We start from the raw sequence: 24,206 nt of genomic DNA, 5'->3' as shown, positions 1-24,206 counted from the left end.
CTGATTGGCATCGTGGTCACTTGAGACGAGCTGAGCATCCATTCAACTGACTAGACTAGCATGATTCGTCCATTCGTTCCTCCACAAATGACAGCAACACACTCAGGGGCATACATTTAATAAAAACCCTACTCTATCTAATCCAGCATCATTTCAAAATATTTATTCGTTTTTATTTTATTTAACCAGCCCTCTGTCGCAAGAGCGGCAAATTACTTTCGGGTATTCACGATGCAAATGCTTTTTTTTGGTTTTCCCCCAATAGCCTAATCACGCGCCAAAATAACAAGAATAACAATTAACTCCGTGTACGCCATCGCCATGAATCCTCCTTGACGCTCGAATCAAAACACCCGCTACCGTCCAAAGCAAACAGTCCAAAGCAACTAGGTGCCCATCTCTCTTTGATCTCCCCTTTGTGCTCGGACAGAGACAGCAACTCTGTATCGTCGTAAGCCAGCAAATCGCCGTCTTGTTGTTTGGCAAATCTAGCCATGCCAGTCTGATCGAAAAGAAGCAGGAACCTTGGCGAAGCCGAAAGACGTTCCAATCCGCGCTACCTGCCGTTACCAGCTACGACGCCGACCGATGCGGCAGCAACCTCTTTCTGAAACTCGAGTACAAGGTTCTTAGCAAGCTTGATAAGTAGCCCCTCTGCCTGCTCAATCTCTTGTTTCTGTGTGTCATTTGCAGGCTGCATGAAGCTCGCGTCACACAGACCCAGCACACGGTTGATGGCTGAGAGAACCAGCGCTTCCGACCTCTCCTCTCCCAACTTTCCTTTGAGTGTGTCGATCCCCAGCTTCTTGAACGATGTCAGTTTCTCGATGAGTTTCGGGTCCGCAAGCGTTGGGTATTTCTGTCTCGCCGTATCAAACACCGTCATGATGACCTTTTCAACCGTAGCCACGCTGGCAGGCGCAATCGAAACAGTCGAGAAGCCTAGGCCACGATTGATGACCGACATGGCTACCAGCTCCGCCGCCTGCGGCACCTTCTTTTCAAGCTGATTGATCACTTGAATCCGGAAATTCTTGAGGAAGTTGGCCACATCCGGATCGATGGCAGGTTTGAGTGGAGGTAGTGCGGCAGCCGGAGGAGCAGCCATCGCTGCCCTATTGACACCCAGCTGAGCACCCGAGTTCTGATTCATTGATCCCATGGCACCTGGGTGAGCTCCTCGGACCCCCTGAATTTGGGTTTGATTGTAGTTGACGGGCTGTGGCCTCTGTTGCTGAGGAGCCTGGTGCTGTGCATGCTGTTGTTGCTGTGGTGCACTAATTGCAGCGGATGCAGCTTGATTCACAGGTGCTGGCGCATATGATTGCGGTTTATTCACAAACGCGGGGTTATAAGGCGCTTGCTGCGGCCCGGGCTGTGGTTGTCGTGTAGTATTGCCTTGCATGTAGCCTGGTAACTGTGTTGGAGCTGGAGTAGGAGGTTGTGGATATGCCGAAGAGGCCTGATAGCTGGGCTGTTGCATAGGATGCTGATTGACAACTCCTGCGGGCTGATGTGGTGGCAGTGGCTGCTTGGGAGCCTGGGCCGTCTGAGGCAAGCCATGGCCCATCTGCATACCAGGGGTTGGCGACGGACCCAGTGAATACCCCTGAGCCACGTGGTATTGCGGTTGCTGTGGGATTTGTGACGTCCATTGTGTTGCACCCCCCATGTTGGAAGGAGCCGCAATCTTTTGGTCCGGTGATCCCGCTTTGCGTTTCCTGCCAGCATCCAATTCCACGCCAGGAACACGCTTCCACATGTGATCATCCTTGTAGAACGCCTCGTTCCCAATCAAGTTATGCCTGACGCTACTCTCCCAGCCCTTGGTATCAACCTCAAAATAGTACCAAGGGTACTTCATCTGGATGCGCTTGTACACCTGCTTCAAGGTGAAGCCTTCGGGTGGCGCCTCCATGAGCACCTCGTCAATAAGAACACTGTAGTTCTTGTTGGGCTTCTGCAGCTGCTCCTCGGTATAGTCTTCCCGCTTGAGCTCGAGCGGCGGGGTCTTGTGCTTCTCTTTCCTCTTCTCTCTAGCAGCCTTCTCGCCATCCGAAACCTCGCCGTCTTCATTCTTTGGCTTGCGCGGCTTGTACTTGCGCTTCTCCGGCCTGTCCTCGGCCCCTTCTGGAAGGGGGTTTTTCCTAGGCCTCCCAACTTTTCTTTTGATCGGAGGTTCTCCTGGGACGGGTGGTGGTGCGTTTTTCTTGGCTTCCTCGAGAGCCGCTTTCCTGAGAAGCCTCTCCTCTCTCTTGGATCTTATGCCGTTTTTGGGTGGCCTGCCGGGGCCTCTCTTCTTTGGAATATCTGATGAATCTGGCACAGAAACCTGTAGCTTCGCTGAGCCTGAACCACCTGTATCGTCATCCTCCACGGTGGGCATAGGAACGTCTGCAGCAGGGTCATCATCGCCCGCATCGTCAAGATCCATCTCGTCAAGATCGGATAGAGGCTCATCATCGCTATCCGGCTCTGCCGCCTGTGCTTGAGCCTCTTCATCTCCTGATTCGCTTGTCGTGCTGCGCGCGTCCCCGCCATGAGCACTTTCGAATTCAAAGCTCATCTCCTTGCCACCCTCCGAATGCGGGCGCAATGGTTGTTCTTCGGGGTAGTCCTCTGCACCAGTCTCGCCGTCCTTGACCCCATTGATGAAGAACTGAAATGATACATCGCTGATTTGAAGCATGCAGCCGCTTCGAAGCACTACTGTCGTCATTTCAGTATGGAAGACATCATCGTAAAAGAAACCGTTTCTTCCAAGGCAGGTCGCTTCGAACACTTGTTTGTCTGGATTAAACATAATCTTGAGGTGCTCTCGGGATATCGACCTTGTCCCAGAGTATCTGGGAGAATGTATGCGAACATCCGCTCGCTGATGAGGCGATGGTTTAAGCTTTTCCAAGTCAACCTTGGCAGCGCCTGGTGTGTGTTCCACGTATTGCCTGTCAGGCAACGGAGCTAGTGGCTTGCCATTTGCTGGTGAGTTGCCTCGAGTGCCATTATTCAAAGGGGACTGCCCTCTCCTGTCTCCTGTTGCCCGCGCTCTCTTCCGCCGTTTTCGCGGGGGTTTGTCTGGGTTATCCGACTCGGAGGATGCTGGACCGAGCATGCCACCTTCCTCTGACACGTACGACTTGCTGTATTTCTCCCGTGGCTGGAATAATTCCTCTGGCTCCATTTCAGGCTCTGGCAAGCCTTCTCGTTGGGCCTGCAGAACCCGCTCTCGATGTGCGGCCCTTCGGTCTTCTGCTTTCTTCTGTTCCACCATGGCTTTATAGTCGCGACCAATCACGACTTCGTACGTAGTCACCTGGAAGATACTGTCTGCAAACTCTATGCGAGCAAAGGACTCGAGTCCCTTGGACGGAGCAATCTGAGTCCCAGCCATCTGACCGCCGTTGCTGACAGCTAGGGAACTTGCACCGCCGTTTTGCTCGATGGGCAAAACGACATTCGAGGGGTTGATAGTCGGCTGGATGTTTGCAGCGCGGTTCAAAGACTGCTGGTTTCCGTCATTTTTCATAGCCATGAGAAGTTGCGCAGGTGATGCTGTCGTCACCGACGACATTATGATCTGATGAAAAGCAATCATTGTACTTGTCATGGCGTCGGGATTCTTCGCCGCGAGGTCCCAGTCGATGAAGGTCTGGCCCATATCGCCCGCTCCATTTAGCCCGACCATAGGCGTTGGCATGCCTCCGGTTAGGGCCTGCTCGCCCTGAGAGATAGCAGCAAGAAGGTTTGCTTGGAATGGTTGAAGGTCCGCCACAGTCTGATACTGGCTGGTTGCAGTGCCTGGTTGCGGCACCGGCAATTGAGGCGCGTTCTCAGCAGGCGTTTGTGGTAGAGCTGAGGTGACCAGGCTTTTAGGTGGAGCGGCGGGATCGGGTTTTGGAGTCTGCGGTCTACCTTCAGACGGCGGCTCGGGTGCGGTAGAGTCCATCGCGACTGACGGTTCCGGGTTAGCGGCGGCGGCAGCGGCGTCAGATTTTGCCTCGACCTTCGGACCTTGAGTTTGGTCTTGGGACTCGGGGTTGACCTCCGCCGCAGGTGTCGTGTTCAAAGCCATCGCGACTGGCAGAGGAGCAGGCTCGTCGGGGGCGTGGGGGTCTGGACGCGGCGATTTTGGGCGACTTGGGCCCTCGGGCTCATTTACGGGCGAAGTCATCGCTGGTCAAACAAAGTTAGACAGCTCCTTCGCCATGAGAGGCGCGGTCGGGTGTTCGGTGGCGCGTTTTGCAGGTGCTGCTTTCCTTGAAGCCCGTCAACAACAGCCTTGTCGTGTTGGATGGGCAAAGATCCAAGATTCATTCGCATAGATCCAAGGGCGGCAGTCAAGCCTTCTCCAATAATGGGGTACACCGGCCCAGAAAAAGTTTAGCCCACGACCCAATTTTCGACGGCGTATCCCTGTCGCGACACAAGGCTTGGCTATTGATTGGCTAGACCCCGCTCCAGGGATATCCATGGCCCGCTCTAGCACCTGCTTCCAAGTCCATTGCCTGCAGGCGCGACTTGGCATGGGTCGACTTGTTTGGTGTTGGGAGAAAGGAAAAAAAAAAAAAAAAAAAGTAGTCGCGACTCTGATGATTTGCTGCAGACCTACCTTTGGTGCCACCTACCTTGCACACATACCGAACCTATACCTTCCACCAAGCTACCTAGACTTGGAGGCGTATTTGCCACAAACCAAAAAAGCTTTTGAGATGCTTTAGTTTCAGTTTCAATACGAGTTTGCAATCCTTTGATCACATTTTGTCTGTTACCCCTCTATCGAAATATATCCAGAAAGTTGGTGCTCCATCGAACCCTCCCTACCAATCAACGCGGCTAGCAACGTTTTTGTTCTCTTCAGGGGGAGAAGAATAGAAATGAAAGAAAAATAGACGACATGGGCATTGACAAATTTATGTCTATGCTCGTTCTTTATGATTTGGTCTTCATCACTAGCACAATTCAACTAAGGTGTTTAAGCCTTCCAGATTAAGCCTTCAAGCACAGTTCTGAAAATACCATAATAGCTTTGTGTTACGCCTGCCTCACTTTCACATGGTCAAACTTTTTTCAAGTACAGTCATACATAACCTACTACCTACATGCCCTGCATCCAGCGCCCTTCAAAACAGCTGGTAGGAATGTAAGTTCACCACATCAACCACAATCCTAGTTCGCTCAGATGCTCTTTTTGGCACGTTATTCCTTCTTGGTGTAACAAGCTCCAGCACGTATGCAGATATCCGAATAACTAACATCAGTCCCTGGTCAGATCCTGACAAAGGCCTCATCAACTATTCCTGGGGGACCATGGTAGGAACATCAGGTCACCATACTGCGTGGGAAGGCTGCATAAGACCAGTAGGCCACAAAACTAGGGAACTCACAGGAGATTCCACATGTAAGCAGAATTTTTTTTTCAGTCGCAAATGGTTGTTTTGCTAAGCGAAAGAGGCGAGAAGGGCATCGTACATGTTTTTTTTTTTTTTTTTTTTTTTTTTTTTTTTTTTTTTGTTTAGCTTTGGCCAGCCGCATGTCTTTGCCGCCTGCCATACAAACCAGATCTTCAGTCGACATTTCCATTATTTCCCCTCTGATAGGTGCATACATGCCCGAGTAAACTCTCCATCTACCTCGATGCAAACGAGAGTGGCTGCCTTCTCGTCTTTTCTCAAGTTTTGCCACGAAAACCTTGATTATGTCCGTTCATGTCTTCTGTAGTCTTTCTTTGGCCCCCCCGCCACATCCAACAACGCACCAGATCGAAACTTTGCATAAAGACTTTTTGTCTTTTCCTTGTTGCCGCGCAACCTACCTTGCGGCCTTTGGCTTAAAATAAGTATTGTTTGGTCTTGCACGACGAGCATTTCTTCGACTACATTTCCATGTCCCTGAACTAAGATGTCAAAGGCGGGCGTATCATCAATATCTCAACTGACTACCTAACCAATATGGAACTACTACCGTTCTTTGGGAGTGATGGAACTGAGTCTCCTCCTATAGCTCCCTCGGCTTCTTCATTAGATGAGCCTACCGAGAAACAGCAGCAGCTGTCAAGCGAGTCGCACAGTGGCATGCAATATATGGCTGTCGACATCTCAAACACCACGACTGACAGCTTGCTAGGCAGAGAGTCTCTCGGGCTACTACCAATGATTTCTAGCCCAGACCTGGTAGGGCTTTCTGAAGGAAGGATATCTGTGGAAGGACTCACGAATGCAAACACATCTCCTCCTGTAGCGGCAGGAGAACTAACAACATATTCCTTGTTTCCTCGGGTACCCAACGCGCCCTCGGGTGGAAACCCTTTACAGCGCGCTTCCCAAAGAGATAGCGGCTCTTTCCGCACTTCCACTGTCCCGTGTCACCCGGTGACAGTTGTGAGGGCAGGGGGGCCGACGCCTTTGACGACTAATGTAGTGTCACCAGGCTCTCACGCAGCCATTACTTATCCAGATCCCATGAGTTTCAGGAGTAGGGTTGCCAGAGATACATATCCTGGAAACAGGCCGCTCATGTCAGAAAATACTTTGGACTTTTCACCCGTCATGTGGTCACCACGCCGGACAAGCAGCTTGCAGACGCAAACTGTGCAGCAAAGTTCAACTCGCCAATTGGCATCTACTCAGACAGTCAGCGTCGGAGACCAAGCACATAAACGCTCCTGGAGCGACTCCTTCTCAAGCCCGGCAGCACCGCCGACCTTTCAAGCACATATTCGACATAGCTACGCCCCAGATCAGGGGTCTCATGGACGCTATGGCGTGGAGCCACCGAATCCGGCATGGCCTTCTCCCGGACCTGTGATTATGCAACCAGCTTCAGCATTCCCGGCAACCCATTCTCATCAGGTCTCGCTGGATACAGCTTCCATTGCCAGCTCCTCTCATATCACCCAGAGGCTGTGTGAGACCCAGCGAGGCTCAATCGAGGACGCTAGCACCGCTACTTCCAGGGCCCAGCCGCGGTACATAGCCATGCTCAAAAGCACCGACAAGATCCCCCGCGTGCACAACATCCTAGCCTCCGTGTTCACATGGGTCCTCCTCGCAGGCTTCGTTGTGTTTCCTGCCACATTCTCGTGGCCGCCAATCGGATCGGCGGTTCTGCAACAGTATTGCTTCATCGGCCTTGCCGCCGGGCTCGTTGTCCTCGGTGTGCTTGGTATGGCTGTCCTCGGCGTGCGCTGGCGCAACAACTACATCTGGCTACTGAACCGCGTATTCCTGCCCGGAGCGCTCAACGGCCTGACGGGCCTCGCGGGCTCTGGCGCCGCCATGTACGCGGCCTACATCCAAGGTGTTATGCAGACTCAGGTCTGGACTCCTACCGCAATGTCTGCCGTCTGTTTTGAGGGGGCGGTGTCCCTGGTGTGCAGCGGTTTATTCGTCATTTACAGTAAGGTAATGATCGGGAGGATGAAGCTCGAGTACGAACGGGATCTGGAGAAGGGCACGCAAGCTGAGCGGAGAGGATCGGACAACTCACAAAGCGATGATCCGTACCCAAAGAACGGAAATGGGCCCATGCTCAATTGTAAGCATGACCAGAGGCAAATTTCAAGCTGGACACACAGATTACGGACACCTCCCTTGCTGCCTGGCAGCGTTGTTTGATTGGGAGCTTGAGCTTACCTCGATGCTATCTGTGGATGGGAGGATAGTAACCGCGCACTTCCTCCTTATCTGCGGGTCACTGAACATTAAGAAGGTAGTCGCAGTAATCCAAACAGAGCGTGAACATTAATCGATTCTACAAGTTACATTTTCTCCCAGCGCAGTGCGCTCACTATATGTACAGCTTCAGTCCTATATGTATCTCTGTAATCATACACCTTGAACTTTTTTTTTTCGTTTATCATCAACCATGCTGATTACAGAAGCTGGATATGATGGCGCCACTTTGTAAACCAGGCCACGAGTAACAGACAGCTTACTTGACCGCGATATAGTCAACAGCTTGTCTCACACTACTGTTCCCACCGGACCTCCTATCACCGGCCGAATTCTACCCACCACGGAGTCACAGGGTCCTCCGTCATCCCAACAGGAGACTCAAGACGGACGGACGGCGAGGCCGACAAGGACCGATCTGAGATATGGTCAGAAACTTCAGGTCGCAAAGAGGGGAGAGAGTAGGAGAGAGCGCGAGTACTGACTATCTCGGACGAGCACGACGAGTGCATGTTTGATGGGAGCGAGGTCGGCGAGACATTGTTGGGCGGCCGGAACGATTCGAGGCCGGTCAGCTGCGCAACCTTTGAGAAGCTGCGGCGCTGTTGTTGTAGTTTGAGAGAATCCTCGTCTTCGTCTTCGTCTTCGTCCTCGTCGTCTTCAATAAATTGGGCCGCTCTATAATCGTCACAGAGCTCGACGACTAGCTCTCTGCTTTCGGGGGTCTTTCGTTCATCTTTTGTTAGTTGCACGGGGATGGCGCCAAGTATGATCAAGCCCGAGCTACCATCGTCCTCGCACTCATCGTCGTCAAAAACAGCCTCCTCGGGACACGGCTCGATGATGAACTTGGAGAGTATCTCATCGGCCTCGTCACCGTCCGAGCTATCATCGCCGTCTGAGCCGTTGTCACTATCCGAGTCGTCCTCGCCGGCTTCAAATAAGCTGGCGGGCGGGTCTTCCTCGCATGACACCGACGACGAGACTCCCGACCTTGTCTTTTCCGCAGCGGAGCTGAAGAACTGGGTTATGGTGTTGGTCACGGTGATGTTTCCGAGACTAGTCTTTGTCTTTGCTGACCTGTCGAGCGCCGCCTTGGCCGCGGCCTCGAACCGCTCTTGCGCGAACCTGTAGCGGGTGTGGTGGCACTCTGACGGGTAGTCGCAGTGGTCTGCACAGCTGTAGAAGCCGTCGACAAAGGCGGCATCCTTCGCCTCGGCGGTCAGCCGCCCGCGCCTCCACTCGCCCCAGGCGGCCCATCCGGCGTAGTCAAACTCGGAGCGGCACGGCCCGCCGGTGCGCCGGCGCTTGTTGGCGCGGCGTCCTGCCTTTGTGGGGCTCTGGCGCGACCTCGAGGCGTTCTCGCCGGCGGAGGAGCACATCTCGTGTCCGCACTCGAGGCAGCGGCGGGTAGTCCCCAGGCGGTACGTGCTGTGGCAGCTGTGGCACTTCCAGACCCACGGGTAGGGCGCCGGAGGAGGCGGGGCGGGTCGGATGGTGAGTGTGGGCATCACCAACGATTGCGTCGATGCTGCTGGTTGGAATGCTGGGGAGAGTTCGGGAAGGGGAGATGAAGAGGAGCTGCGCTGAAACAGAGACCTTCGGGCCTTTTTGAACATGTTAGAGGTCGGTAGCTTATCGTTGTTGTGGATTTGAAGATCAGTTGTAAAAAAAAAAAAAAAAAAAAAAAAGCAGCGTCAAGCTACTGGGTCGGAAAGAGGTATCGTTAAGGTAGTGGGGTGAGTTCCAAGGAAATTTCTGACTGAGTGAGGACGTATATAAAATCGTACGGTTCAACGAGTGACAGTGACGGATTATTGCCACAGGAAAGGGGATGAGATTGGCAGGGGGGGCTTGTTTGGAGTATTTCAAAGTTGTGAAAGAGAATACCACGATTGGTATGAACGGAAACGGGAAAAGAAAACAAGGGCAAAACCCAAGAGGAATAAATGTTGAAATAGAGACATGGTGGACAAGAATCTTGGGTGCAAGCGGCATCTTGTCTTGTAGGGGATGGTCTTTGATCTAGTAACTGACAAAGGCAGCCCCGAAATAATATTCGCCCACGTGTGAGATGATAAAGAAGGACCAAGAGGGCCGTATAGACTAAGCCCGAAGCCAATAAAACTTCTTTGTCCTCTTAAGCCTCAGCCTGCATGTCTTTTAAAGAGAGCCATCGGAAAAGTCGGCATGGGTTGGGAAATTGTGTGAATGGTGAGTGTTCATCCTCGGATCCTTTGTGCTAAGTGACACGGCAGTAAAGAGGGCGATTCGAAAGCGGCTCAGCGACCAACAGGAAAGATTACTCTGCACAACGAACAAGTGAGCAGCATAGATAGCTTGCGACATGACAAGCCAGCAAAGGAGCAGGACTTGGTATAATCCGAATTCACCTTGGAATCTAAAAGAAACAACAGGCAGTAATGATGATAGAATTATCAACTGTATTAAAAGGATGGTTTGATCACTTCACTCCGGACTAGAAGCAAGCTATTCCATTGTTGCCGACGTACGTGATTAAGGCGAATGGATGATTGAAAGGTTGGGCTTAAATGGCGATAAGCCAATTGTGACAATCCGCAGAGCAGCAACCGATGGCCACTTGCATTCAAGGCCGTCAGCTGTCGTATTGACATGTGCCTATTGACAGGTAATCCAGCTGAAGCAAGGAGTATCTCATGTACAATTGGAATTCCTGCCAAAGGGAGATGTAGCATGGAAAGGATTGTTTAATGTTGGGTAAGATGGGCACAAATCAACAAACGTCCAAACAACCTCCGAGAATGAGGAGCAACAGAACACAACAATCGAGCCGTGCCAGTGCCAGTTCAGCATGAATTGAAACTGCACACGAGGTATGTTGGTGAGTGTATAACTCATTACATCTTCCATCCCTATGCTCGATTTGAGTGACAGCAGGCCGGCATCTCGGCAGACAGTCGCACGCGAATGCGGCTCATATGCGCCTTTGTGCCTGGGCGACAAGGCCCTTTCTGCACCAGAACTGGCAGCGATTTCATAGGAAGAGAATCAGTCAACCTTGAAAACGAAGGTGCCACTCAGAGCGTGTGCCTGTCAGTGAAACCTAGTCTGCCTACCTAGGTGCCTAGGTACCTAGGTAATGTAGAGACAGCTGAAGTGGCTAAACGTAGCGCGGAGAAAGTGAATGATGTAAGACATGCATGCAGCGCCACTATAGCCCTGCATGTCTCAATTTGGTGCCTGCCTGCTCATAATACAGCCCCTACAGGACTATCTGGGTGCCTTTCCACTGGCAGACAAACAGGAAAGGGTTGGAGTATTGATTGTGTAGGGCGATCCAAAGCCAATCAATCCGTGATCTAGAACTAGTGAGCAAAGGGATGGAAGAAGATAGCATGATCCCCGGCAGCTGTGTGAGAATATGTTTAATGGTCTTCCACTTATTTTCTGCCGAGCCTCTTGGGTTCGAGGAGATCAAGAACGTGTTCGGGGGCTTGTGGCTGAGTTGTAGATACTCGTGAGCAAAACATTCCGAAGGCATAGCGCTTCTTTTTTGTAATATTCAAAAACAGAATTGCTTGTACAGCGATGCAATTTGTGTTCGGGTCAACACGAGCACTTGTCCAATCAATTTTGTGCTGCAAGAAAAAAAGGCTGCTGACAACTTTGAAAATGTAGAAAGAAAATAAGAAGAAGAAAAACAAGGGATAAAAAAAAAGAGCCGTGGGAGCTTTCCCCAAGGTCCGTGCTAGCGGCCATTAAACTCGCAGCATCTACTTATGGATTCTTCTTCTTCTTTTTGCTGCAATAATCAAGGTGTGCACCGTATGCGATGGTGTTTGTCGTGGCCGTTAAAAATTCCGTCTGACCTCGACTTTGGTATTTCCGTTTGGTAGTATGCAAGGTAAGGTAAATCGTTTGATTACCTGCTAACAAGTTGCTCCGGCATCGATCGGATGGAACTGTGGAGTCCCGGCTCTTCGCTGTGAGGATCTTGCTTGTACCGTACTACGTGGCAGCTGGTAACCTAGGGCAATTTGGAGATTACCTTATTTGGGTAAAAAGGCGACTGACTCTACCACAGAGTCTAGAACTAGAATTAGGTAGACTGGAGATTCGTGCCTCACTCGCATGGGACTTGCTCCGTCTTTGCTGCACATGCTGGAGATTTATTCGTGTCGTATTTGATTTGCAGCCATCACCACATTGTCGGTTCTTTTCTTGCCTTTCCCCGCCAATCACCTCCCACTCTCGATCAATACCAGGGAACAAATCACTTTGTACGGAGTACATATAACATTCAAGCTCCAGCCAGGCGCCTTGCATGAAGAGGACCGAGCCATGTCGGTGCTGCCTTCAACTACCTGTACACCAATCATCTGTAGCCAGCAAGCCAGGTCGCCAACTCTTTTACCGTAGATATATAATCTATCTAGGTGCTCCGTAATAGCTAAAGTCTGGGGGTTGTTCAAGTTTCCAAATACACACAGGTACGCGGTCCAACCCAGAAATCCAGGCGCAATGAGGCGACAACGGGGGTGGCAAAGAACAACAACAAAAACATACCTACGCCACCCAGCTCATCTACGACAATGATTTGGGATCTCAAAGCTCCCAGGCACCTTGGAAACGAGGCAAGGTACCTACCTTGAACAGCTACCACGTAGCTGTTGGTACTGGCCACAACGTACCAGACATCTCTTCTCCCGTCCCATCTACCGTCCAGGTATTCCCGTCCACCCACCGGACTAGTGAGCGATCTATAATACAGTGATTCGATTCGATGCAAGGTGCCACGCCCTCACTGGCTGGACGCCAACGCCGCGCTCAGACACCTGACTGACCCGCGTCAAATGATACCTAAGGTACGGTACCTACCAACCTGTGGCACGCGCGTGTGGAAGAATGAAGACGTTGCACACATTGTCTACCTTGGTTATTTTCAACCTACCTACCTACCTTCAGGAGGTAAGGTAGATAGAATACACAAACCTTCGTGTCTAGAGTTAAGAATAACTGAGTAGATATGCATTTAGTGTATTTATCCTTTGTTGGGAAATTGTAGTTTTCAGCCAAATTTACAACTGAATATTTTTTTCCCTTCCTTTTTTTCTTTTTATTTTCCCCCTTTTTACTCTTTTTTTTTGTTTCTTTCGTTGCCAGGTGCCAGGTGCCAAGCTCCACGCGGCAGCTCAGGTAACCGTGCTAGAAACCCAAATGGGACGCGCCCCCTCCTTTATTTTTTTTTCCCAGAAGTCCGTACTGCAAGTGAGCCGTGAAAGGCGTTTTAATCCACAACTGAACCAGTTGGTGGGTCGTCCCGTCTGCCTGACCCGAGCAAAACATCCTTATCCCTCGTCATTCCAAATTTTTCTCAAACCAAACCCCTTCTCATCCCCAATCTCCCAGACCTCCCGTCGCCAGCGCACCCTTAACGACTTTATGCCCATCCGCGATTCTTACCTTCCTTTTGGCGTTGCCCTCCCTCCCTCTCTCTGTGCTCAACGCCCAACTTCTGAGCCACGACGCCTCTGCTGAGTTGCTCTCTGTCGCTCCTTGAACCTGATTCAATTCGACTAGACGCTTGACTGGACTTTTCGCATCCGCCGCCAGCCCTGACCCCGTTTCCACCTGTTCCCCACAGATTTTGCGGTAGAGCCCCCCGACCATTCGTCGGCTGGCAGAGGGGGTCGAAAGAGCCAGGGACTGAGAAAATTACGAAATAGGGGACGGCATTCCCTTGACCAAAAAGGTTTACCTAGGCTTTTTCTCGCCGCGCCCCTGAGCGATTGAAACCTACTTCGCTGCATCATCCTTCGCGACATCTGCAAACACCAAACTCGCTCATCGAGAGCCATCGTTAGTCAGTCTTGCTTGGTATCTCTACAGTCTGCTGCCCATATCGCCGGCGGCTGGTGTAGACTCACCATCAACACGACCCACCGTACCATATAGACGTGCACGATAATGAATCAACAGCAAGAGGGCTACTTGAACAGCCAATACGGCACCGTCAACCGGTCGACGAGCTCATCTAGGCCCGGATATGCCACTACCGCCGGATTCCCAGGCGGCATGGGCGCCGGTCGTCAAAACCAGCGAGGCGGCATCGATGCGCTGAGCCAGCAGATCGGAGACTTGAGCTTCTACCCCAATTCCGACGATCGTTTCAATTCGTTCAACTCTGGTGCATCGCGCTTTGAGAGGTCCGGACCCTCACCTGTCTCAGGCGCAAACACTTTTATGTACGGAAATGCTCAAGCCTGGAGCTATAATGGGAACCCTGCGACAATCAACGGTGCCATAACCGATCCTACTCGGATGCGGGGAGGTGTGAACAGGAGGGCACCTCTTCCTACTGTGCGTATTTCCCAAAGAGTTCATCTCTGCCATCTACCATCTACTCGTGTAGTGCCCCTCTAGTCCCCAGCAGTAACTGACAGGAGTCTCCAAATGTAGGAATGGGCTGGCATGGGCGATTCTAACCTGAGTGGTCAAGCACCGCCTCTGCAGCAACGCGGGCAAATGCACCACTACCCCCAGTCTGTGCAAGGCGTGGGGACCACAAACGGCCAGATTTACACTGTTGCGCCACCCGGAGGGAACTTCATGCATCCCGAGATGGGATCTCACGGCGATGATGATCACGTTGGTGGACCCGGCTTGATCAAGACGGCTATTGTGATCAAAAACATACCTTTCAACGTACGGAAGGAGACCTTGCAGAGTTTGATGGTGGATATGAACCTGCCGCAACCATATGCTTTCAACTACCACTTCGACCAGGGCGTCTTCCGCGGGTTAGCTTTTGCCAACTTTGCGCACCCCGAAGAGACAAAGGTTGTCATCAACAGCATGAACGGAATGGATGTTTCCGGTCGCAAGCTTCGCGTCGAGTACAAAAAGATGCTCCCAGAACACGAGCGGGAGAGGATCGAGCGTGAAAAGCGGGAAAAGCGCGGGCAGTTGGAGGAGCAGCACCGCTCGGTAGCGCCCTTGCAGCACCAGGCATCCATCTCGTCGCTCAATGCCGCTTCCACCGTATCGGATGCCGCACATACGTACAGTAAGCATCAGATGCCCGCGTACTCGATGTCAGGGAACGGCGAAGAAGCACAAGCCAGTGATGGTTCGGGAATGCTGATTCAAGTCGCAGGGCCGAGTGAACAACATCCCATCGATCTCAACAACGAATCCACGCTCAAGGCTTACATGGAGCTCTACATGTTCAAGAACGATGTGAACCGCGAGATCATGGTGTTCCCGTCAAACCTTACTCCTGAGCAGCGACGCGATATCCACATCCTTTCGCACAACCTTGGTCTTAACCACACCAGCGTCGGGGATGGCGACAACCGACAAGTAGTTGTGCGCAAGCTTTCTTCAGGCGGTATGGAGAAGGGGACCCTGGCACCATCGACTGGGGCCACACTGGACGCCCACCCAAGAGGCCTCAGCCGTGCTGCCACCATCGACTTTGCTGAACAGTCAAGAGGTGCCCCATCAGGTACTTACCACGCTCAAGCTCGAACAGGCGGCCTGCTAGGAGTTCCTGGCAGTCCGGATGGCCCGCACGCGATGAACGGCCTCCGAGGCGTCAAAAGCTTTGCCGACTTGCGATCCTACAGTCCCAGCCCTTCGCCGTCTGTCACAAGCGCAACCAACATTGGCGCTCCGGGACACAACATTTCTCTCTTTGGCCATTACACCACTGACAGCAATGCTGGATTCCCTCCAATGTCTGTCCCGCCACCGCCTCAGGCGGGTGTTGAGTCCTTGCACACCGATAGGCTGGGATCACTCACCCGGGCAGCCTTCGACTCTGGTGTGCCAGTGACCAGACCTAGGAACGATGGGCCTGGTGCAATTGGTAGCATCGGTGCTATTGGCAGCCAAAGGCCTAGCGCCAACGGCAACGGCGCAAGCAATCGTGCCCCGGAAAGACAGCCTAGAGGCCCCAGTGTAGAGTCCTCTGGGTTCGGAACTCGCACGCGACAAAATGGCCACATGCAGCGTAACAGTGGTATGTTTTATAACGTCAAGTCGCAACATTGTGACCCCTCAGATGCTAACGTCCTTTGAACGCAGACTCATCAGATAACGCCCGAACTAGCACATCCAGCTCAACATGGAACCACTAAATGTTAGTGGTATACATCAGTGCCACGCCAAGCTCATGTCGATTCAGCCTATTGGTACCTGACGAAATGCTCCTTCACCCCTGCTTCCACCTTGGACCGGATGGGACACTCAGCTCGACGAACACAACGATGAGGTCATCCCGAAAGCCTCGAACGCTCGAGACCACAGCTGAATGATATTCTCCTAGTCATTCCGCTTGTGTTAAAAGCCATGATAACCTGGCGAATTTCGAGCGCTTTTTGTTTCATCCTTTCCCAGTCCTTGCCATGTCAACCCTTCACGTTTTCTGCCGCATAATGACCCCTTAAAGAATTGTAATCTCTGCTATTTGCTTCCTCGATTTCAGCCGGAGCCGAGTCTTTGTGTCTTTTCTTTCTATTTTCTGCCTCCTTCCCTTATTACAGATCTTTTATATCTTTGGTGGCTTTGGTTATTTCTGTTATTTCTGTTTTCCTTTTCTTTCTCCTTTGCTATGTTGCAGTTTGTGCAATGAGCAAGACGGTCAGAGAGCTTCAAAAGGTCATGAGGCTCTCTCTGCTCCCCATCAAGGGCTCCATCTGTTTGCTATGGCGCCGGGGACGATACCAATGGCCCGGACCGTGGCCTGTACACCACAATTTCACCACCGATGTCCTGACGAAGCGATGAGAAACTCCATACTATACCCGACATCATCATTGGTTGACGACGACGAGGAACACAAACAAAAAGGTGAAGAATGCAGGATGCGCCCCGGTCAGGGCGTGATGACAGCGCGTGGTTTATAGGGCGGAAGGTCACCTGGACGAGTTGAGCAGGGTGATGAATTTTCAGGGGACGGAAAAAAAAGCATTTTGAATACAAGGCGTCACGCTATACAACTTCTTGGGCAACCATTCCACGATTGCCGTGCGAGAGCGACCCTCGATGTGGTCGACCCAGGCAATAAGCATCACGAAGAAACGACAGCGCGGAGAAAGAAAAGCTGCAGTGTTTGAACAGATGTTGGGCCTCGAAATCAGCGCAGGCCTTGATTGTGGCACGCAGATTGTCCTTGGTCGACTTGTTGCGAGCGTGTGGGGGATTCTCGGGGTGTATGACGCGGAGGTGCCGCCCCCCCCCCCCCCTTTTTTTGCTGCGTTTTGCGTTGGCTTTTGACATGTTCTTTTTTGCTTATTTCCCCCTTTTTCACCTCTCTTTCTCTCTCTTTTTCTTTTGACGATTGTTCTAATTCCACGCTGTTATGATGTGACGTCTAGATGGTTATGTTTTTGTTTGCTTTCCGTTGCCTCCCACGCCCCTTGATTTTGCATCTCACCTACTTCCTAAGCTTGCTTTTCAAGTTTGCTGAGCAGGTGACGCTTCATGCTCTTTGCATCGTTTGCAAGCGATGTCACCAGTGTGCTGGGAGTGAAGTAGGAAGCAGCAACTGTATCATACACCCATTCAACAACACCACCATACAAGAACGAACACTCTAGACACGGAGCTTGCATGATTACTTAATAATACACTTCAGTTATGAGACTAAGATTTGGCTTTTCCTTTTGATATCCGATCTGCTGTATAGGGCTGTACTTTTTAGTTTGAATTCAAAGTCTCGGGTGCAAGTGTGAGTAAATTGAGTCGATGGCCGAAGTTGGATGATCAATGAAGCAATTTTGTTCAAAAGTTTTGATAGACTAGGGGGTAAGTGAATATGGTGTGACGTTGTTATACTGGAAGCTAAAATATCGGTTCTCCTCGTCCTTCTCGCGCTTCTTTTCAAACGGACTCATCCGGGTTTGCGGGCGCTTCTATGCGGGGAAACCACGTCTCGCCGACACCTCCCTCCTCGGGGCAGCCCTCGCACTCGAGGACGGCGAAGAAGGTCGCGACGCGGTTGTACAGCCTCGTGCGGCCCTCGGCCAGGCCTTGGTCGAGCACGCGCGGCCGAGCGAACCAGTCGGTGTGCAGATCGAATTTCTTTCGCTGGCGGCCGCGTACCACACCATCTGGGCCTCGCCGATGGTGTCATTGGGACCCAGGATGGCGGTCCAGAGATGACGATGAGACGGGGGAGAGGACGAGGCTTGGCGCAGCCGTCGAGATTATGGATGCTGCTACGGCAGCCGTGGTGTAAATCATCAGCGGGGGGGTTGTTGATATGATTTTTTGTGGTGTAGGCATGTGGTACGCAGGCCAAGGGGGTAGGCTTTGGATTTGGTGCGGAAGCAGACGACCAAGGCTCCTATGGTAATCGGGTATGATGTTGAGAGTTTTTGTACAGGACCATAATCGAGAAGATAGTAGGACCCCATAATGGCAGCTGTTACCGCATATACACCAACAGTCTTGATACATGCCGGCATCGTCGAGTTGCGCCAGCGCTCAAACATCAATGCTGATAAACTAAACAAGGTGGCTGTGTCACACAGTCAGCTGGTTTATGGAAGGGCCATGATGGCTAGAACAAAAACATATCCAGAATAGCATAATGACAAGTTGCAGTTATAGTGTGGTCTTCGTATGGTAGATGTCCATCAGAGCGCTTGTCCGCTAATATCTGGAGGATGATATTAATACTTTGGTATGTGGTGACTTACACATGACAGAATATCAAAGAGTTGCATCGTTCTGACATATTCTCATATATAAAACTACGTGCAATCGAGCTGAATTGGTAATCAGGTTGTAAAACAATAATTATACGTATCAATAATTATTAGAGAGCCATATATTGAAATAATATATTTTACGTACGCATATCAACATCTACAACAAAAATACCTTAATTACCAAAAAGTACTTCGTCCGTTGTTAAACTTTCTACAAAACTTACGTCAGAAAAGTAAAGAGTTTGGCGGACTTGTGAACCTCCGACGTAATATTTACCGGTACCTACGGCGGCAAGTTAGAATTGTCAAACATGATTTGACGCTTTCCGTTCTTTATGTGACCAGTCTCGGTTCTATCATCAAGCCACCAAAGTCCCCTCCCTGCTTGGCAATAGCAATGGGGAGCGTGCTGAGTAAGACCACTACATCCAGTCCCGCAAGGGTGGGGACCTGGTCACCCCACCCTCCCCGGTGTGTCTCCGTTCCCTGCCTTTTTGGCCCCATCAACAGAGCTACTGTACTGTACCTTAAGTACTTGGGGGCTGTTCGTTGTGGGCCCCCTCAAAGAGGGGGTTACAAAACCTTGATTTTCGAAAAAACCGTGGGCCAGCAAATTTGTTAGCAGATCGCTAACAAAGTAGCTCATGAAAGTTCGATTCACGTTCGTAAACACTACACCCACGAAAAAGGTTAGAATTTGCAGATAAATTGAAGCCGTGAATTGCGCTGTAGATATCTATTTCTGGAGTTTTGGCTCAATCGCCCTTTTCCGGTCGCTCAAGCGGTCACAAGGCGACCCGGGTACTTCCAACTCATCCTTTCTACCACCCGGTATTGGCGGCGAGGAACGGTCTTCAAGCGGTCTCGTATCCTGAAGTTGACGGGGAGAGGGTGTAGCCAATGGTATATACCGTGGGAACGGTTTGGAAGGCCTGTTTGGGGCGGGAGGTGAGGCTGATTGCGAGGATCGTGATACGCATATGCTGATAGAACAGGCAGAGTCGGTATCCACGGTAATATTGATCTGGGTACTTGTATTTCCAGCTGAAATTGGCCCTTTATCGACGAACCATGACTGTGAGGGCTGTGAATCGGTCTTCTTCCTTTTTCCAGGGCGTTCCCTGACCGCCGGAACGTTCTCCGGCGTGAAGCCGAGGTCCTCCAGATATCTCTTCTGTTGTATCTTAATCCCGTTGGGCATGCCCTCTGTTTCTCGCCAGCGTTGAATAGCCTGATTCTTATCCCTATACCACGCATCTCTGACGAACTTTTCTTGTTGGTATAGGGCTGTTTCCTCGATCAACGCCTGTTTGGCTTCGTGAGCGACCCGCATATCTTCTAACGTATTAGCGGTCTGGAACTGCTTGTCTTTTGACTTCAACGTCATTTTGACTTTGTAACGTGAAGCGCGTTGAAGGCGTTTTTGCTTATTCGTCTGCTCTTGGGCAACGCGTTGCTGTAGGATGATCGCCTCGTTGGCAACGGCTTGTAAATCCGAGATAGCATCAACGGTATCTGAACTAAAGTGGTGCGCCTTGGCCGCCATACGGCTTGCCGCATATTTGGCCCGTGAAAATCGTTCAGCGGTAGAAAGGGAGTCCGGATATCGCGGTGTATTCGCTGCCGTGGCGTGGCCACGCAGTTTGGCGAGCACTTTGGTGCCGTCGACAGGAAACAAGCCTGTATCTTGGAAACCGCTTATTACGTGGCCAGTTGTGAAAACCGTTTGCCAGCAGCGCTAAATTAAGGGAAGATATATCAGTTTACCGCTAAATTAACCTGTAGATCGAAAACGACTTACTCGAATCGCAGCAACGAAATCTGAGCGGGTGAACACCGGAATACCGGTGTTTATATGCTCATGCAGGACCGCCTGCAACTCGTTTTTCAGGTGAGTGAACACGGATACGTCCATGGGCTGCATATAATGCGTTGAATGAGGCGGTAAAATAACGATCTCGATATCAAATCTGAGGCAATAATCAAGTATCTCCATGCCAAAGTGGCCGGTAAAGCCGTCGAGAAAAAGCCACCTCCAAATACGTGTTTTGGCCCGCTGTGAATTTGGATCGATTTTGGCCGCAGTGCGGTTCACAAAGTCGAATCTGACGTCAAAGTTATGACCAAACCACTCTTTCAACGTGGGAGATCCGATCGATTGCACGGCAGCAACTTCTGGCCACGAATACCGGTTGAAATGCTGTATCCAGGTGAGCTGGATATCTCCGTTGGAAAACCCCGTTTCTGACCGCGTAAAAACGATACCCTCAGGCAGATCCAGATCAAGCCAATCGCTCGTTGGCCACTTTGTGAAGATACAGAAGGGCGGTAGCGACTGCCCAACAGCGTTGCCACCGCCTATTAACGTACAACTCTCACGGTTAGCCGGATCCGCGGTGCGTGGCTTTTCATGCCTCTTTTTCGTCACGACCAATACCGGTATCCGGCCATCTCTCACACCGATTCTAGTACCACATTCGTCAGCGTTCCAGGCCGCTGAAGCCGTGATCCCAAGCTCTACCGCATGAGCCGCCGTGCGGCGATACCAGGCCTCCACAAGATCGATCTGTTGCTCCCAACTAAGGCGAGTAATCTCGACGGGTTGTTGTTTGGTAAGTCGCAGTTCCGGGTGTTTTTTACGCCAACGGCCGTACCAGTTCATTTGAATTGGACCACAGGGCGGTATACGTGACTGACGCATCAGATTGGCCGCAGATATTACGTGTTGTGAGTCGGGATATGCACCAAGTTTATCAAGCTGCATGATATACGCAACGAGAGCTTGATCTTCAGCATCAGTCAACAATGAAGGCCGCCCGCTGCGCTTTATCGATATCTTAGGAATGCCATTGATCAGGAGATTACGAGCATGCCGCTGAGTACTCGAATACGGGTAACCGTTCCTTTTACAGAACGATCGTAGCGATTCTGGCTTGGATCTGCCCTCCCGCGCGGTATCCGCCCTACTGCGGTGAGTTTCGACATATTGGGCATACATGCGGGCTCCTAAGATAGCTTGAGATTCTGGGGACGTCATGATATAGGTATATTTGCGGTAAGTGCAATTGTGTTGTTATGGAACGGGATTACACTCGGCATAAGTTAAATTGTTAACGATTTTCTAGGTAAAAAACTGATGCGGGGTGGCCCACGGTTTTTTCGAAAATCAAGGTTTTGTAACCCCCTCTTTGAGGGGGCCCACAACGAACAGCCCCCAAGTAATCTGCCTCGTGCTGTACTGCTTTGCTTACTTACCTGCAAATTGACTTTGCTCCGAAAGGGGTCATGGTTTTTTTTTTTTTTTTTCTCTTTGCCCCGGCGTGTAACCACACCGTCGGTAACAAAAAAAGCTGACAAGAAAACTCTGCTGGTGAATCTCCAAAGCCGCCCACTTTTATCATTATCATTATTATTTTCCTCCTCCCACTATACTCACCCTGCTGTCTCTTGCCCGTTCGCGATAAAGGTTACATTGCATGAACATATTCGACCGAATTCGTTATAGGCAGCCCGGCCAGCTGAGTGGCCTTGGGGGTAGCACGAACAGGGGGCGCAGCACACGAGAAGGGGTTCCATTCAGAATGATATGCTGCTTCTTTTACTGACAAGGAACATGGTCTAGAGTGCTGACCACCTTCTTTCCTGCTCTATTGGGCTGACGCTGGACGTATCTGTCCGTCCTCTTATGAGTAACTCTCCACCCCCAAGACATGCACTGCCGGGCTCATCTCGTTTTCAAACGGGGCCAGCCCTACTCCTTCTCGTTTTTGAGACAAGAGACACGCGATTTTTCAATCCTCTTGGCCCCGGTTGCTTGTTTTTACTTGCCTACCGTCGTCTTTAGCCTGTCAATAATAACTCTACTTGCTACTCACTACTTGATACTATTTTATTTATCAAATAAATGTTTCCTCTCGTCACCTATTCTGTTTAATCGACTAGCTGGTCTCGTTTAAAGTCTGGTTCAGGCCAGGCTTCCTCTCTCGAGTGACTCCCATGGCCGCAGCTCCAGGGCATGGACCTGTGATTTCCAGTTCTCACGAGGGCTCAAGCTCTCGGTTCCTAGGATGTTTTCTCATATTACTTACCTTGTTGGCTCTTGTGACCGACTCGGCTGCTGTCTCAATCAATAACCACATCACAACGCCATACAGCTCAACAGAGGCGGCAGTGAACCGCCGCCCCCCATCAAATGTGCAAATCAGATCGAACAGCCCACGAGGCTCTCAAACCCTAGGGGCTCCCAGAGGAGCTCCTGCCATCAGATCGAGGGGCACCCCCGTCATAAATAAACGTGCAACACCCTCGATTCCATCGCCAACCGCACAGGTTACCTCTGGGCCCGGCAGCTCACCTATTCACTGCCCAGCCGACAACCTCACCGTCTTCACCGAGCCTTCGGCATCCAAGCGCTACGTCATTTTGTGTGGTCGTGACTACCACTCGTCTCTCGGCGCGATAGATTTGTACAATGTAGCAGCGAAGTCACTCAACGATTGCATCGAGGTGTGCGCAAAGGATAACACTGGATGCTCGTCAGTGGGCTGGGGGTATATGGACGATGAATTAGGCTTCAGATGCTTTCTCAAGAGCTCCATCGGGGAACCTCACGACTCTGCAAGTTGGATGTTTGCGGTCGAGGACCCCAGCCAGCCGGGAAACCCCATCCCGCCCGCAAGCCCGGGGCTGAGTGCAGACGCAAAGGCTGGAATTGGTGTCGGAGCCGCGGCCGCCGTTGTACTCGTGGGTGTCGGTATCCTCGCCTTTTGGTACTACCGACAGCGCAAATATATTGCCGAAAAGAGTCTGGGACAAGCCAAGGACCTGTCGGAGAGCTCTAGCAGCATCGGATACGGTTCGCACAGGACACATTCACCCGCACCACCGTCTTTTCAGCGATCCCTACACCAACTGCCAGCAGGCGAATGCCTTGAGCTTCCAGGTAGTTCTGTCAATGTCGGCCTGGCTCCCGGTAGTCCGGCTCATGATGACGATGCTCCAAGTCGAGGTGTGGCGCAGTATCTTGTGAGGCAGCAACGGCGTATCCTGGACAACTGTCGCCCAGCAAGACCTGAAGACGACCCAAAAACTGGATTGACAAGCATTGATACAAGCAACTTGCAATGGGGAACAACGCATACCCGCAGCCCCGACGGAACCCTGGCTCCCATGAGCGCAATGACGGGCCACGGAAGCTTTGCTGCAACGCCATGGAGCGCAACGCAGTCCAGTCCGGCCTCGGAGCTCCCTGTGGTTCGTGGAGGCCCGAATGGCTATGGGCCAGAGTATGAGATGGCCTCGGACGTCACGATGGCGACCGGCAGGCCGGAGCGAGCGGCAGACAAATTTTTACTGTCTTACATGGTTCTGTTCAAGAAGCAGCTTGTTTCGGAGAAGGCTGCGGATGGATAGACATGAGATGTCCCGATTTGGATAGCATGATATTGGCGATTTTCACATGTTTTGATAGATTTTAATTTGATCTTTCTTGACCAAAATTGAAGCAAGCTTCACTCGGAGCCGCCGGCAGCATTTCTCATACCAGTACCCAGGTAATTACTTCGTAGCAGTTCCAGACCAAGTATTACTCGAGTTTCCTCCACTACGCGAATCATGTCTCTGAGAGTATTCTAGCTGATTGGCGAATGTCTAAGCAAATGGATGCAGAGAACCACTCGATCTTCGTGTCTCAATCATAGGCGGAATTAGATTCCCATATAAAGAGAATGCTGCCCCACAATGGGCCCGCCCAACGGCAAAGGATGTGGGTGTGTATTAGTCAGCTGCAAACTTTTCTTGCACAGGCCAGACAGTTACCCCACTTGTAGAGAGTATA

General features: G+C 51.3%; 7 protein-coding genes across 7 annotated transcripts; 3 read left to right on the top strand and 4 right to left on the bottom strand.

The window, feature by feature from the left end:
* Positions 1 to 94: 94 nt before the first annotated feature.
* MGG_14496 (uncharacterized protein) lies at positions 95 to 4,307 on the bottom strand. The gene has a single exon (XM_003712062.1). It carries the CDS (start codon positions 4,169 to 4,171, stop codon positions 557 to 559), a length of 3,615 nt encoding a protein of 1,204 aa, XP_003712110.1. The 5' UTR covers positions 4,172 to 4,307; the 3' UTR covers positions 95 to 556.
* Positions 4,308 to 6,425: 2,118 nt separating this feature from the next.
* Positions 6,426 to 7,754, top strand: MGG_06220 (uncharacterized protein). The gene has a single exon (XM_003712061.1). It carries the CDS (start codon positions 6,459 to 6,461, stop codon positions 7,611 to 7,613), a length of 1,155 nt encoding a protein of 384 aa, XP_003712109.1. The 5' UTR covers positions 6,426 to 6,458; the 3' UTR covers positions 7,614 to 7,754.
* On the bottom strand, positions 7,733 to 9,181 carry MGG_06219 (uncharacterized protein; the record flags this gene model as incomplete). The annotated part of the gene is made up of 2 exons (XM_003712060.1): positions 7,733 to 8,088; positions 8,166 to 9,181. The coding sequence occupies 2 exons, from the start codon at positions 9,179 to 9,181 to the stop codon at positions 8,052 to 8,054; spliced, it is 1,053 nt and encodes a 350-aa protein (XP_003712108.1). The 3' UTR covers positions 7,733 to 8,051.
* Positions 9,182 to 12,080: 2,899 nt separating this feature from the next.
* MGG_16774 (uncharacterized protein) lies at positions 12,081 to 12,576 on the bottom strand (the record flags this gene model as incomplete). The annotated part of the gene is made up of 4 exons (XM_003712059.1): positions 12,081 to 12,109; positions 12,219 to 12,236; positions 12,344 to 12,400; positions 12,531 to 12,576. 4 exons carry the CDS (start codon positions 12,574 to 12,576, stop codon positions 12,081 to 12,083), a joined length of 150 nt encoding a protein of 49 aa, XP_003712107.1.
* Positions 12,577 to 12,922: 346 nt separating this feature from the next.
* On the top strand, positions 12,923 to 16,944 carry MGG_06218 (RNA-binding post-transcriptional regulator cip2). Its single transcript, XM_003712058.1, has 4 exons — positions 12,923 to 14,012; positions 14,112 to 14,718; positions 14,809 to 15,675; positions 15,741 to 16,944. Exons 1-4 carry the CDS (start codon positions 13,620 to 13,622, stop codon positions 15,791 to 15,793), a joined length of 1,920 nt encoding a protein of 639 aa, XP_003712106.1. The 5' UTR covers positions 12,923 to 13,619; the 3' UTR covers positions 15,794 to 16,944.
* A 625-nt stretch (positions 16,945 to 17,569) lies between these two features.
* MGG_13180 (uncharacterized protein) lies at positions 17,570 to 17,767 on the bottom strand (the record flags this gene model as incomplete). Its single annotated transcript, XM_003712057.1, has 1 exon — positions 17,570 to 17,767. One exon carries the CDS (start codon positions 17,765 to 17,767, stop codon positions 17,570 to 17,572), a length of 198 nt encoding a protein of 65 aa, XP_003712105.1.
* A 3,936-nt stretch (positions 17,768 to 21,703) lies between these two features.
* MGG_06216 (uncharacterized protein) lies at positions 21,704 to 23,971 on the top strand. The gene has a single exon (XM_003712056.1). The coding sequence runs from the start codon at positions 22,367 to 22,369 to the stop codon at positions 23,780 to 23,782; it is 1,416 nt and encodes a 471-aa protein (XP_003712104.1). The 5' UTR covers positions 21,704 to 22,366; the 3' UTR covers positions 23,783 to 23,971.
* The last annotated feature ends 235 nt before the right edge of the window (positions 23,972 to 24,206 follow it).

Source organism: Pyricularia oryzae, chromosome 3 (genome assembly GCF_000002495.2).
Source record: "Pyricularia oryzae 70-15 chromosome 3, whole genome shotgun sequence".
Classification (NCBI taxonomy): domain Eukaryota; kingdom Fungi; phylum Ascomycota; class Sordariomycetes; order Magnaporthales; family Pyriculariaceae; genus Pyricularia; species Pyricularia oryzae.
The sequence above is the reverse complement of the archived record's forward strand: the minus strand, read 5'-3'. Positions and strand labels throughout refer to the sequence as shown.

What these genes read in the sequence shown, in the direction of transcription:
- MGG_14496 (XM_003712062.1), bottom strand. Translation starts at nt 4,171, where the DNA reads ATGACTTCGCCCGTAAATGAGCCCGAGGGCCCAAGTCGCCCAAAATCG.
- MGG_06220 (XM_003712061.1), top strand. Translation starts at nt 6,459, where the DNA reads ATGAGTTTCAGGAGTAGGGTTGCCAGAGATACATATCCTGGAAACAGG.
- MGG_06218 (XM_003712058.1), top strand. Translation starts at nt 13,620, where the DNA reads ATGAATCAACAGCAAGAGGGCTACTTGAACAGCCAATACGGCACCGTC. An exon ending in GGATGCCGCACATACGTACA is followed by an intron (nt 14,719 to 14,808) that starts GTAAGCATCAGA and finishes TTCAAGTCGCAG; the next exon opens with GGCCGAGTGAACAACATCCC. An exon ending in CCACATGCAGCGTAACAGTG is followed by an intron (nt 15,676 to 15,740) that starts GTATGTTTTATA and finishes CTTTGAACGCAG; the next exon opens with ACTCATCAGATAACGCCCGA.
- MGG_06216 (XM_003712056.1), top strand. Translation starts at nt 22,367, where the DNA reads ATGGCCGCAGCTCCAGGGCATGGACCTGTGATTTCCAGTTCTCACGAG.